We start from the raw sequence: 17,564 nt of genomic DNA, 5'->3' as shown, positions 1-17,564 counted from the left end.
GAGGGGTTTGTGTGTCCCAATGATCCTAGGAGCTAAGTTGTCTGGGGCTTCACACCCTGGCAGGGTCACCCATGGCAAGCAGGTCCTAGGTGAGGGACCAGACAAAGCACGGCTCCAAAGACCCCTATGATGAGTAAAATGATTGGATTACGTTTTCCCTTGCCCGGACGCGGGTCACCGGGGCCCCCTTCTGGAGCCAGGCCAAGAGGTGGGGCTCGATGGCGAGCGCCTGGTGGCCGGGCCTGCGCCCATGGGGCCCGGCCAAGCACAGCCCGAAAGGGTAACGTGGGTCCCCCTTCCCATGGGCTCACTACCTGTGGGAGGGGCCATAGGGGTCGGGTGCAATGCAAGCTGGGCGGTAGCCGAAGGCGGGGATCTTGGCGATCCGATCCCCGGGTACAGAAGCTGGCTCTAGGGACGTGTCACCTCTCTGGCAGGGAAGGGGCCCGAGCTGGTGTGTGAGGTCGAGAAGTTCCGAATAGATATAGTCGGACTCGCCTCCACGCACAGCTTGGGCTCTGGTACCAGTCATCTTGAGAGGGGTTGGACTCTCTTCCACTCTGGAGTTGCCCACGGTGAGAGGCGCCGAGCAGGTGTGGGTATACTTATTGCTCCCCGGCTCGGCACCTGTACGTTGGGGTTTACCCCGGTGGAGGAGAGGGTAGCCTCCATCCGCCTTCGGGTGGGGGGACGGGTCCTGACTGTTGTTTGTGCCTATGCACCAAACACCAGTTCAGCGTACCCACCCTTTTTGGAGTCCTTGGAGGGGGTGCTGGAGAGCGCTCCCGCTGGGGACTCCATCGTTCTGCTGGGGGACTTCAATGCTCACGTGAGCAATGACAGTGAGACCTGGAAGGGCGTGATTGGGAGGAACAGCCCCCCCGATCAGAACCCGAGCGGTGTTCTGTTATTGGACTTCTGTGCTCGTCACGGATTGTCCATAACGAACACCATGTTCAAGCATAAGGGTGTCCACACGTGCACTTGGCACCAGGACACCCTAGGTCGCAGTTCGATGATCGATTTTGTGGTCGTGTGTTCGATGATCGACTTTGTGGCCCGAGTGTCTTGGCCCCTCTCTTTGCAACTGGGTGCAAAGAGAGGGGCGGAACTGTCAACTGATCACCACCTGGTGGTGAGTTGGCTCCGATGGTGGGGGAAGATGCCGGTCCGACGTGGCAGGCCCAAACGTATTGTGAGGGTCTGCTGGGAACGTCCGGCGGAATCCCCTGTCAGAAGGAGTTTCAACTCCCACCGCCGACAGAACTTTGCTCATGTTCCGGGGGAGGCGGGGGACATTGAGTCCGAGTGGACCATGTTCCGCGCCTCCATTGCTGAGGCGGCCGACCGGAGTTGTGGCCGTAAGGTGGTCGGTGCCTGTCGTGGCGGCAATCCCCGACCCGTTGGTGGACACCAATGGTGAGGGATGCCGTCAAGCTGAAGAAGGAGTCCTATCGGGCCTTTTTGGCCTATGGGACTCCTGAGGCAGGTGATGGGTACCGGCTGGCCAAGCGGAATGCAGCTTTGGTGGTCGCTGAAGCAAAAACTCGGGCATGGGAGGAGTTCGGTGAGGCCATGGAGAAAGACTTCCGGACGGCTTCGAGGAAATTCTGGTCCACCATCCGACGTCTCAGGAGGGGAAAGCAGTGTACCATCAACACTGTGTATAGTGGGGATGGGGGGCTGCTGACCTCGACTCGGGAAATTGTGAGCCGGTGGGGAGAATGCTTCGAAGACCTCCTCAATTCCACCGAAACGCCTTCCCATGAGGGAGCAGAGTCTGGGTTCTCTGAGGCGGGCTCTCCTATCTCTGGGGTTGAGGTCACCGAGGTGGTTAAAAAGCTTCTCGGTGGCAGGGCCCCGGGGGTGGATGAGATTTGCCCGGAGTTCCTCAAGGCTCTGGATGTTGTAGGGCTGTCCTGGTTGACTCGCCTCTGGAACATCGTGTGGACATCGGGGACAGTGCCTCTGGATGGGCAGACTGGGGTGGTGGTCCCCCTTTTTAAGAAGGGGGACCGGAGGGTGTGTTCCAACTAGAGGGGGATCACACTCCTCAGCCTCACTGGTAAGGTCTATTTAGGGGTGCTGGAGAGGAGAGTCCGTCGGGAAGTTGAATCCCAGATTCAGGAGGAGCAGTGTGGTTTTCGTCCTGGCCGTGGAACAGTGGACCAGCTCTACACCCTTGGCAGGGTCCTAGAGGGTGCATGGGAGTTCGCCCAACCAGTCTACATGTGTTTTGTGGACTTGGAGAAGGCGTTGGACCGTGTCCCTCGGGTGGTCCTGTGGGGGTGCTTCGGGAGTATGGGGTACCGAACCCTCTGATACGGGCTGTTCGGTCCCTGTACGACCGGAGTCAGAGTTTGGTCCGCGTAAGTCGGACTCGTTTCCGGTGAGGGTTGGATTCCGCCAAGGCTGCCCTTTGTCACCGATTCTGTTCATAACTTTTATGGACAGAATTTCTAGGTGCAGCCGAGGCGTAGAGGGGGTCCGGTTTGGTGGCCTCAGTATTGTCTGCTTTTTGCAGATGATGTGGTTCTGTTGGCTTCATCAAGCCGTGACCTCCAACTCTCATTGGAGCAGTTCGCAGCCGAGTGTGAAGCGGCTGGGATGAGAATCAGCACCTCCAAATCTGAGACCATGGTCCTCAGTCGGAAAAGGGAGACGTGCCCTCTCCAGGTCGGGGATGAGATCCTGCCCCAAGTGGAGGAGTTCAAGTATCTTGGGGTCTTGTTCACGAGTGAGGGAAGAATGGAACGGGAGATCGACAGGCGGATCGGTGCAGCGTCTGCAGTGATGCGGACTGTGGTGAAGAAGGAGCTAAGCCGAAAGGCGAAGCTCTCGATTTACCGGTCGATCTACGTTCCTACCCTCACCTATGATCAGGAGCTGTGGGTCATGACCGAAAGAACGAGATCCCGGATACAAGTGGCCGAAATGAGTTTCCTCCGCAGGGTGTCCGGGCTCTCCCTTAGAGATAGGGTGAGAAGCTCGGTTATCCGGGAGGATCTCAGAGTAGAGCCGCTGCTCCTTCACATCGAGAGGAGCCAGATGAGGTGGCTGGGGCATCTGATTCGGATGCCTCCTGGACGCCTCCCCGGTGTGGTGTTCCGGGCATGTCCCACCGGGAGGAGATCCCGGGGACGACGCAGGACACGCTGGAGAGACTACGTCTCTCGGCTGGCCTGGGAACGCCTCGGGATCCCCCCGGAAGAGATGGATGAAGTGGCTGGGGAAAGGGAAGTCTGGGCTACTGCCCCTGCGACCCGACCTCGGATAAGCGGTAGAAGATGGATGGATGGATGGAGATGACCTAAACTATAAAGTTAAACTAGGCTACGTTAAACTAAGTTTAGCTGGGACAAGCTAAAAGACATGGAAATAAACAAAACAAAGATGGGCAAGGCTAGGTGAAGCTAAGGTTATCTCAGCCAAGCTAAAATAAGCGAAGCTCGTTGAAGCTAGCTAAAACTGCTGCTGGCTCTTGCAGAATTTTTGTATTACAGGCATAAAGTCTTGGTAAACAAGCATAATTGGCAAAATTAGTTATTGTCTTAAAGGAAAATATAATCAAAACAAAAGTGAGAGCTCCTCATTTGGTTACTTTCCCAGTCAGTAAGATGAAGAAGGATTGAGTCCCTTTGTATGTGTCACATAAAAGTGTCCGTCATCTTTGATTATCATTCATCATTTCAAATATAGAGTTCCACTTTGAAGGCACCGTAATAACACACAGTCGCCACGTGTTTTGGTGAAGTTAGGACTGTTTTCCAACAGGATGTCGATGGGGTCCTACCAACCAGTGTTCGTGGACATTCTCGCTGGTCAGCAGTCTTCGGGATCCTCAGTGCACCTGAAGGAGGAGGCCGCTGTGCGCCTGAGGAATGCACTTCCCACAGAAACCGCCGCAGCGGCCGTAGATTCTTGTCCCGTCCTACAGAGATGAGCGGGACAAAGGAGCAGCGGGCAAAATGGGGGCGGACGCAGGAGAATAAATGTTACTGGAGATTCTTCTTCAGTGACTCAACAAAAATGATAAATATACATTTCTTCATACATTTAGTATCGGGTTATTATTAGGAAAGTTTTTCAAATGAAAAAAATTATGTTAATTATCTATGTGGCATTTATAAGACCTTTAAACAGCATATTTAATAATTAGGAGTCACTGTTAAGGATGAAAATTGTAATTTAAGAACTTTTAAGGGTCTGTGGACACGATAATAATATAGTGTCCACAGACAATAATATTAAAAATGTCAGTATATTTCCAAATCCCTATTTTTTCCCAGGTTGTCCTTTGTTGAAATGCTTACCATCATTTCGGACCTGTACTACACGCTTCTTGCCTGATGACCAGGAGGAACCCGCAAACACGCCCATTGTTTTCTACCAGTATGACATTGTATGACAATTCCTTACCTCAGACCTGTGGACCTTGACAGAAACGTAGTTGCCTTGAGACGTCCATTTGGTAGCCTCGGCAACTCTGAGCCCGGTGCCAATTAGATTGATGCTGAACTGGCCCTACGAGTATCGACGCATCAGTCATTGTGCTGGATAAGGCAAGACGAAGTGCAATATAGTGTATCAGTGTTTCACGAACCTGTGGACACTTGGCAGCGCTGTAACAGTCGGCCGCCGTGGCAAAGGGCACAGGTCGCCCGACGGGAGTGTGGGAGAAGCGCAGGTCGGTGACTGATGAACAGATAGAGATAGAAATATCAAATAGTCTCAGTGCGCACCTCCCTCTTGAACATCGTTACCACTGTCCCATAAAAAAAATACATGTACAGTTTCACATTTTCAAGATTTCCACCATTTTCCTTGATTTGACACACACTGGTAAATCTAAAATCACACGGGTCAACCCGGAACAGTCTCTCTGCACAGAATTTGTAGACCCTGTACAAAACAATTATATTTTTTTAAGATTTTCATTTTTGTGTATTTTGGGAAAAGTCATCAAATTTCAGTGTGAAAGAATGACATTGTTAGTATTTTTTATTGCTGTTAAAATAGGTTTAATTTGACCCCAAGAGTACGTAAGGATGAAGAACTAAAACAATCAATTTAGCTAATGCTACAATGAACTGTGCCAAAACAGGGTCGATCAAAGACTTGGACCAGTTTCTTAATGATTAAGAGGTGCGTCCTAATAATTCTGTTTCGAAATGATGACCTGGTGCACGGAATCTAATCGCCCTTCATCTTGAACTCATTGCCTCTTTCAGCTCTTTTCAAACTGCCAAAACTAAATGAGTACCATGCAGAGGGAGGATGAGAACATGTGCTGTTAGGATAAAGAGGACGGGATAGCTGCTCCACACACAAACACACACGCTCACGCACACGCATGGTAATCCACTAATCATGTAGGGGAGGTGGAGCTGACTGTAGTAATGAGCAGAGCGATGTAGTGATGTAGCCTTAGGATATTCTGTGTAACAGTATTCGATAGTGCAACTGGGTGCATGCACGGCTGCTTTGCTATGCCTTCTCATTACTTGTTCCATGCGTTCGACATACTCAGGTCTGACATATTAATATTATGATGATGTCACGAGCGGGCGCATGCCTGCACGTACACACACGGATCACTTTCATTCCTGTGTGTTTGGAATTAGCTCGTGCTCGAGAGGTCATTTGTTCAAATTTCTTTTTTTCTCAGGGGCGAAGGGGATTTTGCGAAAATCATCAACGATGACGCACTACCAGAGCCCATGTGTGGTCTCACTGTGGCAGACAGGCAATCACTAAGTAATTACTCACTCAGTATCCTCAGGGTGCTCAGGTCCAAGCGGACCTTGTGGAAGAGGGTATACCCCGCCGCGCTGTAGTCATTCCTGCAGTTGCAGTCCTGTCTCCGGCTGCCGTTGTAAGGGCACTCGAAGGGGTTCAGCAACCTTTATAGCAAAGACAAAGAAGAGTTTAAAGTCAACCCATTTATCGGATGTCTTTAAAATATTATCCTGAGTGATTATCCTGTGGTGTGGGGGTGTATTCAGACTAATCATTTAGCACAGTGTTAAATTGATAACTTGCTTCTGAGCGATTAGTCTTAGCATTATATGTGACTCAATAAATAACCTTTTTTTTTTTAAATGTATTTTTGTTGCTGGGCAGCATGGCTATGACTTTAATGTTATGGATCAATTGTATCATTTGTAAACCTATTCAGTTGGTGTCTATGTACATTGGCCTAATGTAGACCTTAATTATTTGTTGTAGATCAGATGTTGGCAACTAGCGGCCGAGCCCGTCCGCTCATGTACCTGTAGCCGTACACTTCTGAGTAATTGTCCGTTTGGCCGCTGCGCAGTGTCACGTATTCCTTGGGGAAATCAGTTTGCATCTCCGCACAGTAAATCTGCAGAAGAAGCGAGAACAGATGAGCACATGCAGAGAAAACCTACTCACAAAGCATGTGTAGACACTGTAAACACACCTGTAGGATGCGGGACTTGACTTTGAGGTAATACTCCCCGTCCATCCTGACGCCCTGTCGCATCTGGACCTCCCGGCAGGAGGTGAACAACTGGCCTTGAGGGAAACAACAGGAGGGGGAGGTTGTTTTAGTGCATTATCGGTGGAGTTTACTAGAACAAAACAGCTGATAACATGACCGACAGTGGCTTTGATAAATAATCCAGGGGAACATGAGCGTACTGTACTTTGGTTGGATATCCCATAATAAACAGGATTCTTGCTTTTACACAATAATAATAATAATAACCAGTATTACGACAACCATCTCATATGGGATATTATGCTCTTCTGCTTTGTTCTTTCTTGAATAATAGCTACCAATAATCCCAGAAAACTAGATCGGTAGAGCACCAAAAATTGTATGCAGGTGTCCCGTGAGATTTGAGTTGAGTTTCTTCCGTGATCACGCTGATAACTCGTATCTCAAATAATCCCCACTGAGATGAATGCAAATGCCATTCATCCGTTTTTCCCAAAAAAAAAAAAAAATGTTTGTAATGTGTTTTTTAGTGATAAAAATAGCACAATATAACATTGTACTTTATGAAAGCATACAGTAATGACATAATTGCTGCTCTTTCTGGTGTGCGTGCCTTGGCCATCTCGAGGCAGTAAAATACAGCCATACAGAACAGATACACATGGAGATGATCACGCCTCAGTAAACTGAAGTAATATTAGTCCTTCTCAGCAGAGGATAAAGAATATATGCCTGTGAGTATTGTTATATTATCTGTCTACACATGTTGCTCCACTTTGTGTGTGTGTCCGTTGCTTAAAGGGTTATAACACTGCAACACTGATGCTAAGCATTAGCCCGTCTATTTGCAACTCTTAAATTGGGCCATTGGTATATCAAGGCAGCACTGTATTGACCACACCAGGTTTAGCATCATTCAAAATCAATTGGAGTCTTACATTTGCATTTTGATACAACCTCAGCCTACCTTGAGGTTAAGTAGGCTTCTTCCTTTAACATAGAACAATAATATGCTAGAATATACTGTGTATTCAGGTAGATAAACACATACCATACACGTACTATTAAAGCCTAACCTATTCGATATCATTAAAAAAAATCAAAGGGGCTCTTGCATGAGAATGCTAATCCCATCCTCTGCAAATAAAGATTTGGTGAATCAATAGCTAAAAGATGGAATACAAATACAAATGTGACTAAATTAAATACCACTATGAGGAATTAATGTTTCCTTAAACGGTGAACTATTATATTAAATGGTTCATTCATTATGTGTCTTGTTTGCCCAGAGTCCCTCAGTATTGTGCTGATTAGCATTAATACTTGACCGCAGTACTGGCTCTAGTCCGAGCATATCGTTTTAATTTCGCCACGGACCGGCTTGGCAGAGGCCAGCCGGGCAAACTTGCAGAGTCTGGCCCGCTGCCGACTTCTGAAGCGCTCGCAAGTTCACAATGAAGGTGGCAATTTGATAGGCCCGACCGTGCAGAGAGTTTGTGGAAAACCGCTGACTGCCTATTTATCCTACCACGAGCTAATCACTTCAAGAGGCTTTTGGCCCGAGACGCTGTTTTGGCTAATAAGTTAAAACGGAGCGAAAAGGGGAAAAACAGCGGAGTTTCTATAAACACAATCAGATACGGTGTTGGCCAACATACACAACACAGTCAATTTCATATCATGACTGCGAGGGAGGGGAGGGGAGGGGATTTTTGACTTACATTCTCCCTCTTGACACGCAGCTTGAGACTCTGGCCTTTCTGAGGGACGGCACTGCTTGGACGCTGCTCCTTTGGAGGTCACACACTCCACGCTGCGCACCGTCACTCCTGCCCCGCATGTCTGAGAGCACTGGGATTGAGACGTTTATTGATAATTAACTCGAGTAAAATAGAATCAGCCTTTATTAGCCCCGCAATGGGAGAAGAGTATCTGGTAATTGTTTGTGGTGATAATCTTAATCACTGCTGATTTTGACTTAAAAATGATGTCGTCTGCACATGGTGTGCACCCCCGAAATACAAAGTTGTGGAAATCCGTAATGACATTTTTATTTAATCCAAAAAAGAATTTAACTGACGATCTGAACAGCTAAAAAAAAATACTAAGGGAAACACAATCAATCGAACAAACTATGAAACTAACGGGAAAAAAAGTACAAATGAACAGCCTGCAACAACTCTTCTAATTAAGAAACTAAGAAGTGAAACAGAGAACTGAGAAACTAACTACAATAACAAACAATCTAAATAACTAACACACACACACAAAAACTGGTAAACTACATAAACCAACAGACTAATGAAGTAAATAACTGAAGCTACTAAAACAAACTTATGAGCTACATAACTCAAGCTAAGAAACCAACAAACTAAGGAACAAACTGACAAACTAGCCAAGTATGTAAATGTGCCAGTCAGTTACTAACTAACTAACTAACTAAGATAATCCAAGACACCAACAAACTGAGGAACAAATTGACAAACAAGATACCTAAGAAATTAAGTATGAAAGTAAATGCGTAATTAACTGAATAACTTGAGTGAGCGAGTGAGAGAGTGACTTACTAACCAGCCGACTGACTGACCGACCTAGTCTCTCTGCGTGCTCACCTTGCTCCAAGGGCCGACTTTCCAGTAGGTGGCCTGCGGGCAGTCCTGGAGGAGGCACGGCCTGGTGCTTAGAGGACGGGATTCTGGGCAACGGGTTCCGGTGGCGGACGACAGGGCGGCGTAAAGACGCGGAGCCCGAGAGGAGGGTGTCGTCGAGCAGGACACCACACGCTGCTGGTAGCCAATGCCGCAGCTAGCAGAGCACTGATCCATACATGTTGACAATCAGTAGAGCGGCTATTAGCATATTGTGCCTTATTTCAGTGAGAATTAAAATGATAACCTGTGCCTTTTTATCTGGATTTTTGTGGCAGTTTGTAAATTTGTTCCAAAAAAAAGTTCAAAAAGGGGTGCTGAGAGAAGAAGATAAATTACGCACTGTCACTTGCTAACAAAGTTCACAGGCCTCATTCACTAATAAATGCGTAGAAATGTTCTTACTCTACGCACAAGTGCAAAATGACAGTCAGATTCATGATACGTGCATACCGGCCAATTTTCTTCACATCACTGTGCGTTTGTTAGTGAATCAGAATCTGCATAAACCGCGCCCCCATTTCCATGGGGTAAAAATGATGAGACTTGTCCTTTTCATTGTTATTTAGGCCAGTCAACTCAATAGCAAGTTCCTGCTTTGAGTTATTGTCGGCAAAGTTGTTATTATTGGTTTTATAAATGACTGTAGTTCCAAAACATTGTGCATCTTGGGTAAAAGATGTGTGTTTGTTATTTTTTTTCAAAAGCTCATTGTGCATTATTTGTGTGTACGCATGGTCTGAGGAGGTTCTAAATTTGTTCGGAGAGCACAAACAAAAGTACAAATATATTGATGAATCACACACACTGCTGAAAAGATTGTCTGTACCCCCCTGTCCACCGTTGAGGACTTGCACGCTGCCAGAACTAAGACAAGAGCATGCAAAATCCTCTCGGACCTTCCACATCCCGGTCACCGGCCGGCTCTTCCGGCTCCTTCCCTCAGGTAGGCGCTACCGATCAATGCAAACTAGAACAAGCAGACATTCCAACAGCTTCTTCCCTCTTGCAATCAATTTCTTAAACAGCTAACCTACAATTCCATTGCAACACACTGCCAATTTTTTTGTCTTGAGTTTGCTGTCACATTTCTGTCGGGCCAATTATATATTACTCATGCACTCACTGTACTAGTTTCGCCACGCTGCACTATTTACATATCTGTTGTTGACCAATACTGGCCACTCATGCCAGAGTAGCATCTGCCCCACTTGCACACTGACTGAGGAGTATCTGCAACATTTGCACAATAAACATTGTCCCCAGATTATCGCACTACTAGTCACTTTAAACTGCATACATTCCTTGAAGTCTCGGTTCCCTTTGCACAATGGTCATTGCACCAGACTATTGCTATATTAGTCATTCAAACTGCTCTAAGTGGTATAGGACTCTGCATCTTTTTGCACAATTGTCAAAAAAAAAAAATCATTTGTATCAGCATTACCAGATAACTAGCAACCCTTTATTGCTCAGTGACTGTTTTTGTCAATGTCTTTATGTCTCAAAAGTGTTCTCTGTCAACTGACTGTGTTGTCGTAGTAGAGCGGCTCCAACTACCGGAGACAAATTCCTTGTGTGTTTTTTGGACATACTTGGCAAATAAAGATGATTCTGATTCTTATTCTGATTTGTGTGGCAAACGTGCATACGCACGGTTAGTGAATGAGGCCCCATTGTGTTTTACATGGTAAACATGAGCTGTGAGTCACCTTGCTATTACGCGAGGTAGACATGCTAAACACTAGTAGAATTTGCTGTAAAATATAATTGTTTGTGTTTATGTTTGACATTGATTGCGGTTAACTTCTTTGACATTTCTGACCATTCATTACTGTATGTTGAAAAATTTGATGTATAGAGCACTCAAATTACACCTTTGTCATCCCTCATTAACGAGTGATTGTTTTTTAGAACTGAATATTAACAGTGGTCAACCTCATTTTACGCTTGTATGAAAGTTAAGAATGTTAAATGCTTGTACATTTATTTAAATGTATGAGGACATATTCTTCCCTGTGAAAATTATTTTCAAAACAAATAAATATAAACACATTGGATATTATTTTAAAAATTACATAATAATACATATCATGTGCCAAGCCAGATTGTGTATCTTCTGTATTCAATTTCTAACCTGTGACCACTCCCCTGTGGTCCACACGTGGCGGCACGGCACTCCTTCGCAAAGCTGATGCGATGGCGGTCGGGACACGGGCTCGCAGTAATCCGCCAGCGCTGGCATCATCCTCGGGCCCACGCAGTCCACCGCCCTGCTCCTCACGCCGCCTCCACAGGTGGCGTTACACTGCAAGCGAAGAGCAGGAGCGCTTGTTGAGAGAGAGGAAGGACGGACCAGTGGCGTGGGGGGCACTGTTGTACTTCTCAGCAGCGTTTAGCGTGACCGGCTGGACCCGTTTAGGAATGCAACATGTGCTACTACAAAAAAGGTTCTGCTGATTTCCCTGGACACCAGTGATGATTTAAAGGGGTGTTTATAAGACCATAAAAATTCATTCATAAAAAGTATTCGTTTTCTACAGCGAACTCCCACATATTCATGGTTCGGCATTCGCAAATACAAGTAATTCCAGATATGTTTTTAACCTATCCTTCAAATAAAATTATTGTTTTGGTGCCACGTTGGGCAAGGACTACCGTGGCGCAGCAACTTCCGGCGGATTACAAGGAAAAGCTGGCCATCTTCCACTCCTACTGCAGTAAAAAGATTGCCGACAAACACATCCAGCCCAACCACATCGCCAACATGGACGAGGTGCCGCTCACTTTCGACATCCCGGTGAACCACACTGTAGAGAAGATGGGGACCTGCACGGTAGCGATACGCACAACGGGGCACGAGAAGTCGGCTTTTGCTGTTGTGCTTGATGCCATTGTCATGGACAGAAACTTTTGATTTGTGATTTTCAAGCAGACACCGCCTATAGAAAAGTTTCCAGCCGAAGTCATCGTTAAGGCCAATCAAAAGGGCTGGATGGACGAGGAGAAAATTAGAGAGTGGCTGAGTGAGGTGTACGTAAAGAGACCGGATGTTTTTTTCCACGTGTCACCGCCCCTGTTGATTTGTGAACCCATGCCTGCCCATCTCACTTGAAAAACCAAGTGCAGCAAATGAACTCGGAGCTTGCCATCATTCCGGGAGGCTTGACGAAGGAACTCCAACCGCCGGTGTAAACAGGGGGTTCAAAGTAAAGTTGCGAGCGGCGTGGGAGCGAATAATGATAGATTGCGAACACAGCTTTACTAAGACTCGGAGGCATCGCAGAGCGAGTTACGCCACCATATGTGAATGGGTTTTGGATGCCTGGGCTAAGGTATCTGCTTTGACTGTTGTCCGAGCTTTTGCGAAAGCCGGCATCATTGCTGAACAGCCCCCCGGCAACGAGACTGACTCTGACAATGACGAGATGGAACCTGGCGTGTTTGATAGAGAACTTGCCCAGCTGTTCATTTCGGATACAGAAGATGAGGACTTTGATGGATTTGTGGATGAGGATTAATCAAAAAATAACGTGAGTACATTGTTAAATACTTCAAGTACAACCAAACTCAGTTTTGCTCCCGCTGCCTTTTAGCATGCCTGCGCCCAATAATACGGTGCGCTTTATGTATGTGTTAAATACAGAAATAGACCCCGTAACTGAGACTGCGCCTTTTAATACGGTGCACCTTATGGTCGTGAAAATACGGTACTTTGCCATTACAATTGCCCGTATTCCCTAACATTTATTATCGTATGCAAACACCAAAAGGTGGGTTTAATGACTTAATACGGTTTGTGTAAAGTGCTAATGTGCATATTTGTTTGCCCATGTGTGATGTCACATCAGTTTGCGCAAGCTTGTTATTTAGGCAAGTAAGCTAGCTAATATTTTTGATGAGGCTCATGCGTAGGTGGCTTGTTTGTGTTGAATAATTGAAGTACCGAATGTGTTCATGATTGTGTATATTGCTAGATGCATTGTGTTGATGCTTTATAATCTTCACTGTTTTAAGTACTTTGACATCATCTTGTGGCATCTATACGCAATTACAAACTCCTTTTCAGTTAGTTGTGGATTTTTGCTAATCGCGGAAGGGCTCAGTCCCTATTCCCCATGAATAGCGGGCTTTCACTGTATTTATTGTATGTGGAGTTCACATACCGAGTTCAGGTTCAGCATTAGAGCGCAATATCTGAGTAATTTTTTTTATGTGACTGAATGATTTGCTGGGGAAAAATTCTGAACACGACAGTCCCTACATGGCGCCCCTCTTTTATGGCTCACCATTGGAGGAGTAAGCCACACGACGGCACCGAGGGAAGTTGGAAAAATAAGCTTGGAGCTACACACAACTGTGATACTTAACCGGACAAAGGCTGTCCGCTTTGTGATAAGATTTCGAGAACGACTGTTACCCGAGAACCCTCATGAACGGTGGAGGAGGGGGATGGGGAGGGAGAGAGAGAGAGAGAGAGAGAGAGAGAGAGAGAGAGAGACTTCGGGTTGTCTCTTTTATGATACAAACAAAGAGCCAATAAAACAGCATAATGGGATGCTTTAACATGTGTACATCTGCCTAACAGTGGGGGGTAGTGAGCAAGGATGTTGGATGACGATACAAAAGATGAAGGCAATGTGCACATGCAAACTGGTATTTCCCCCCACTACAGGGTAAAATAATGCGTTCAAACTGCATGCCAAATGTGCTGTAACCCTTTGACAGTGAGCCAGTCCACAATGCCAGAAGAAAGTAATGTTAGGAAAAGGCACAATTATAACTCCAATGACATTTAGTAGAGGGCAGATTTCTACCAATGTCAATCCCAGTTTAATGAAAAAATCATTACGTCATTTGCACATGGTACAAGCACCGCCACGTTTTTGTGTTTTTTGTGGTTATGCTTATGTAATAAAAAAAAATTACAAATAATAAAAAAAAAACTAACCAAAAAGCTAAGAAACAAACGTCCTTATTTCTTAACGAATTAAGAAGCGATGAAACAAAGGAACACACTTACTGGATAGTTGATAAACAAACTAAGTCACTAAAAAAAATGTTTAAATAAAAAAAAATAAAACAATTGACTTACGATCTAACTAATGACCAAAAAGGCTACAAAACAAACTAAGGAAGAAACTATTAAACCAATTAACAACTTTACAAATCATTAAAACAAAAACAAATACACTATCTTACTAACTAAAGAAAAAAAGAAGAAGCTAACAACAACTACTAACAAACTACCAAGCAAACAAGCAAACAAACAAGCTAACTAATTTACAATCTACATAAACAGCTAACACTGAAAATACAAGAAACTAAGGAAGAAACTCACTTAACTCACTAACTATCCAGATAGCTAACTAAACTAAAGCTCGGTTAGCTAACTGAAAAACTAAGAATCTAACAAACGAAGAAATATGACCAATGAACTACCTAAGAAGCTAACTAAATAATTAAGAAACATGCTAATTAACCAAAGCAGCAACCTAAGAAAGGAAGATATACTGTAAGGTAAATAATAAACCAACAAAATGTTTAACAAAATAAACGCTCATCGAGCTTAATTTTCCCGGAATGCTGCATCACAACGTGGACCTATACCAACCGACTTTGCTAGAGGCTATACTGTAAAAATGCTGAAAAATCTGATATATAGCGAGGGCAAGAATGATGAACCGCAATATAGTGGGGGAACACTTTATCCTTCCAAATGTTCTCATGGACCTACAAATGCTGTAGTACAATGCAGCTAAAAAGCAAAGCAAAAAAAAAAAGGTCTACTCACTTCCTTCCATGGAGCAGTGACCCAAGCGTAATGGGTGCATTCTGCAGCTTGGCACCGCTGGATGACGGCGGGCCGTGATGGAGCGTCACATAGATCTTCTCTGACCTTTCCACTGCCTTTGAGCCTGCAGTAGACGCCTCGGCTCTGGAGTCCCACTCCACATGTGACCGAGCACTGGCGAGACAAACACAAAAAAAAGGTCTGCGTCACATGGACGAAGTCGGACCGTGGAACGATTTCTATCACTGTCAGTTGCTTTCATGCTCCTGAGGTATACACTTGGAAAGATAATATGTCACAGCTCGCTGAGCCGTACAATCGGTTTCATGTGCTTTGAGGTGCGTACCTGAAGGAAGAGCACCAAGATGATTCCACTGATTTTTACCAAGCTCAGAGAGACAAATTGAACAGTCTCCAGTGATTTATTATCATATGTGTGTGGGAGTGTGTGATGTGCAAAGCTGTTTCTAATATTGTGGTTTATTCAGCTACATATAATGGGTGGAAAAAAATATTATAAGGAGCTTTCTTTATGACACCATAAACACAATAATGAATACTGGTACCAAATTAAAACGAGCGTAAAATAATAATAAGAACTAAGATTGAGCGTTTAGTTACTGATTATACATTGTCATTTGTTGACTATTTTGTGAAGATTTAATTGCAGGATGGACAGACGGAGAGACAAACTGACAGAGAGCTAAATCACAGTCACAATTTTTCTCCCAAAAATTACTGCAGTACAAAAAAAAAAAAAAATCTGGTTCACTATTTACAAATTCACCTATTCATGTTATTTTTATGGGGAACCTATCCTCAGCTATTCGTTGGAAAACTCACCCATTCACATTTTTAGTAGCCTGAAGCTGCCAAATAGTGAGCAAACACATTTTTTTTCTCTTACAATGAGCTCGTAATGCCATAGCCAAGTTATAAGCTTTCAAAATAAATGGAATGGGTCCATACAGAAATGTTGTTATTGTTCCCCGGCCTAGAGCATCTAAACGTATCCATTAAACGCAGTCAAAGGATCATAATGCCCCCTTTAAAGAGAGGTCAGCGAGAGGACTACGGTGCACAAAGGTGTCACATGCACAGATATGAAGACATAAAACATTTCTGCACACCGAGGATTTCATGCTTGCTCGTGGTTTGTAGAGGACGATGATTGCTTCCAGATCTAACACTGCGAGAGAGGAGGAGGAGATCCACCACAAAGAGTGGGGAGTAGTATATGGATCTTTGGGGATCCTTGTGGGGACTTTAAAGTGTTGGTGATGAGGTGGGGATAAAAATACTCTGCATGCATTCAGTCTATGGGCCATCACACTGTGTACTTGTTCTTAGAAGATAAAGACCGTGACACAGCATTCTTGTTCAGACTTCTCTGTGATTCGCAATATGTCTATTGGACACAGAGCATTCTAATGGTCTCGGAAAGAACAGCAGCGGGACTCATTCATAACATTTTTTGTTGTGTGTGGAAAAAGCTCTGATAGAAAGTCTTCGTAATGTAAAGGATTACATTGCAAAAATGATCAGACAGGTGACTCATCATAATTTACAATGATATATTTAAGTTTGAATTCCCCAGAAGTTAAGAGTACAATTCCAATTGTCAAAGTTAAAATAATTTTTAGGAACAGTCGTCATATCAAGCGAGCCAAAGTGCACCTCACTAGAACAAATGTAACTGTTCCGGTATAAAAAGGCATATATGTCCACCGTAGTGAATGAATAAGCAGCTGAAGAAGACAGGTAAAAAAAAGTGGACACACAGGTCCGGGATCTTCAAGACTAATCAAATCAAAGCTCCAGAAAGAAGAAACAGAGCTCAAGTCCTGAAGCCTTTTTGGCTCCTTTGGAAAGCGTAGCAAGGCAATTGTCTTTGAACTTTGAACTAAAAACACAAGACGTATGCTTCACTGTATTTTATCCTGATCTTGGAACTGATGTTGTGTTCATTTGTACTTAGTTTTCACAGTGTTAGATGACTGCACATTGTGTCTGATGGTATCAATCTGAAAATAAAGTGAAGAACCTGTCTGAAAATGTCCTGCCTGTTGTTTGAGCTGAGGGACAGCTAAACAGAGTGTTACATTAGTCACATATATTATACATCATTGTTCACTTGTTATGTTTTCATGGAAAAAATATATATATATATATATATATATTTTTTTTTTCTTTAAAAAGCGGAACAATCAGACTATTTTGTATACCTTGCTCCACCTGTTGGCTTTCCATGTGGGGCACCCGCGGGCCCGACAGACCTTCTCGGTCCGGGGGCGAAGAAGGGGACCGCAGTGTTCTTCTTCTATTTTGGTTCGGTTCTGGTCAACGCAGATGATATCCCGCTGCTTGATGCCCCGCCCACAAGTCACCGAACACTACAGAGAAAAGGAATAAAATCAGATGATTTAGAAGAATTGATGACAAGTACACGCAAGCCCAACAGGATTCACAATCTTATGTGAAGTCAGCTGGGATAGGCTCAAGATCACCCACGACCCGAATAGGATAAGCGGTATATAAAATAGATGGATGCATAGTTGCGTCTCTGGAAGCTGTTTTAAATTGTGAAAATAATGCACAATCAAATCATTGAGGCCAATAAGAGTGAAGCTGTTTGACAAACGACGGACACTCGTTT

General features: G+C 44.7%; 1 protein-coding gene across 1 annotated transcript in view; it reads right to left on the bottom strand.

The window, feature by feature from the left end:
* Positions 1 to 1,586: 1,586 nt before the first annotated feature.
* LOC133403263 (A disintegrin and metalloproteinase with thrombospondin motifs 20) overlaps positions 1,587 to 17,564 on the bottom strand; it is a 118,490-nt gene continuing 102,512 nt past the window's right edge. Inside the window, exons 29-39 of the mRNA XM_061678019.1 lie at positions 17,134 to 17,301; positions 14,909 to 15,082; positions 11,252 to 11,422; positions 9,079 to 9,282; positions 8,188 to 8,317; positions 6,446 to 6,540; positions 6,273 to 6,367; positions 5,770 to 5,903; positions 4,604 to 4,695; positions 4,420 to 4,524; positions 1,587 to 3,931 (exon numbers count right to left, since the gene is read on the bottom strand). Of these exons, the coding sequence (XP_061534003.1) occupies positions 3,842 to 3,931; positions 4,420 to 4,524; positions 4,604 to 4,695; positions 5,770 to 5,903; positions 6,273 to 6,367; positions 6,446 to 6,540; positions 8,188 to 8,317; positions 9,079 to 9,282; positions 11,252 to 11,422; positions 14,909 to 15,082; positions 17,134 to 17,301 (1,458 nt within the window). The 3' untranslated portion in view covers positions 1,587 to 3,841. The remainder of the gene's footprint in view (positions 3,932 to 4,419; positions 4,525 to 4,603; positions 4,696 to 5,769; positions 5,904 to 6,272; positions 6,368 to 6,445; positions 6,541 to 8,187; positions 8,318 to 9,078; positions 9,283 to 11,251; positions 11,423 to 14,908; positions 15,083 to 17,133; positions 17,302 to 17,564) is intronic.

The sequence above is a fragment of the Phycodurus eques genome, chromosome 5 (genome assembly GCF_024500275.1).
Source record: "Phycodurus eques isolate BA_2022a chromosome 5, UOR_Pequ_1.1, whole genome shotgun sequence".
Classification (NCBI taxonomy): Eukaryota; Metazoa; Chordata; class Actinopteri; order Syngnathiformes; family Syngnathidae; genus Phycodurus; species Phycodurus eques.
This window is presented reverse-complemented; position numbering and strand designations above follow the sequence as displayed.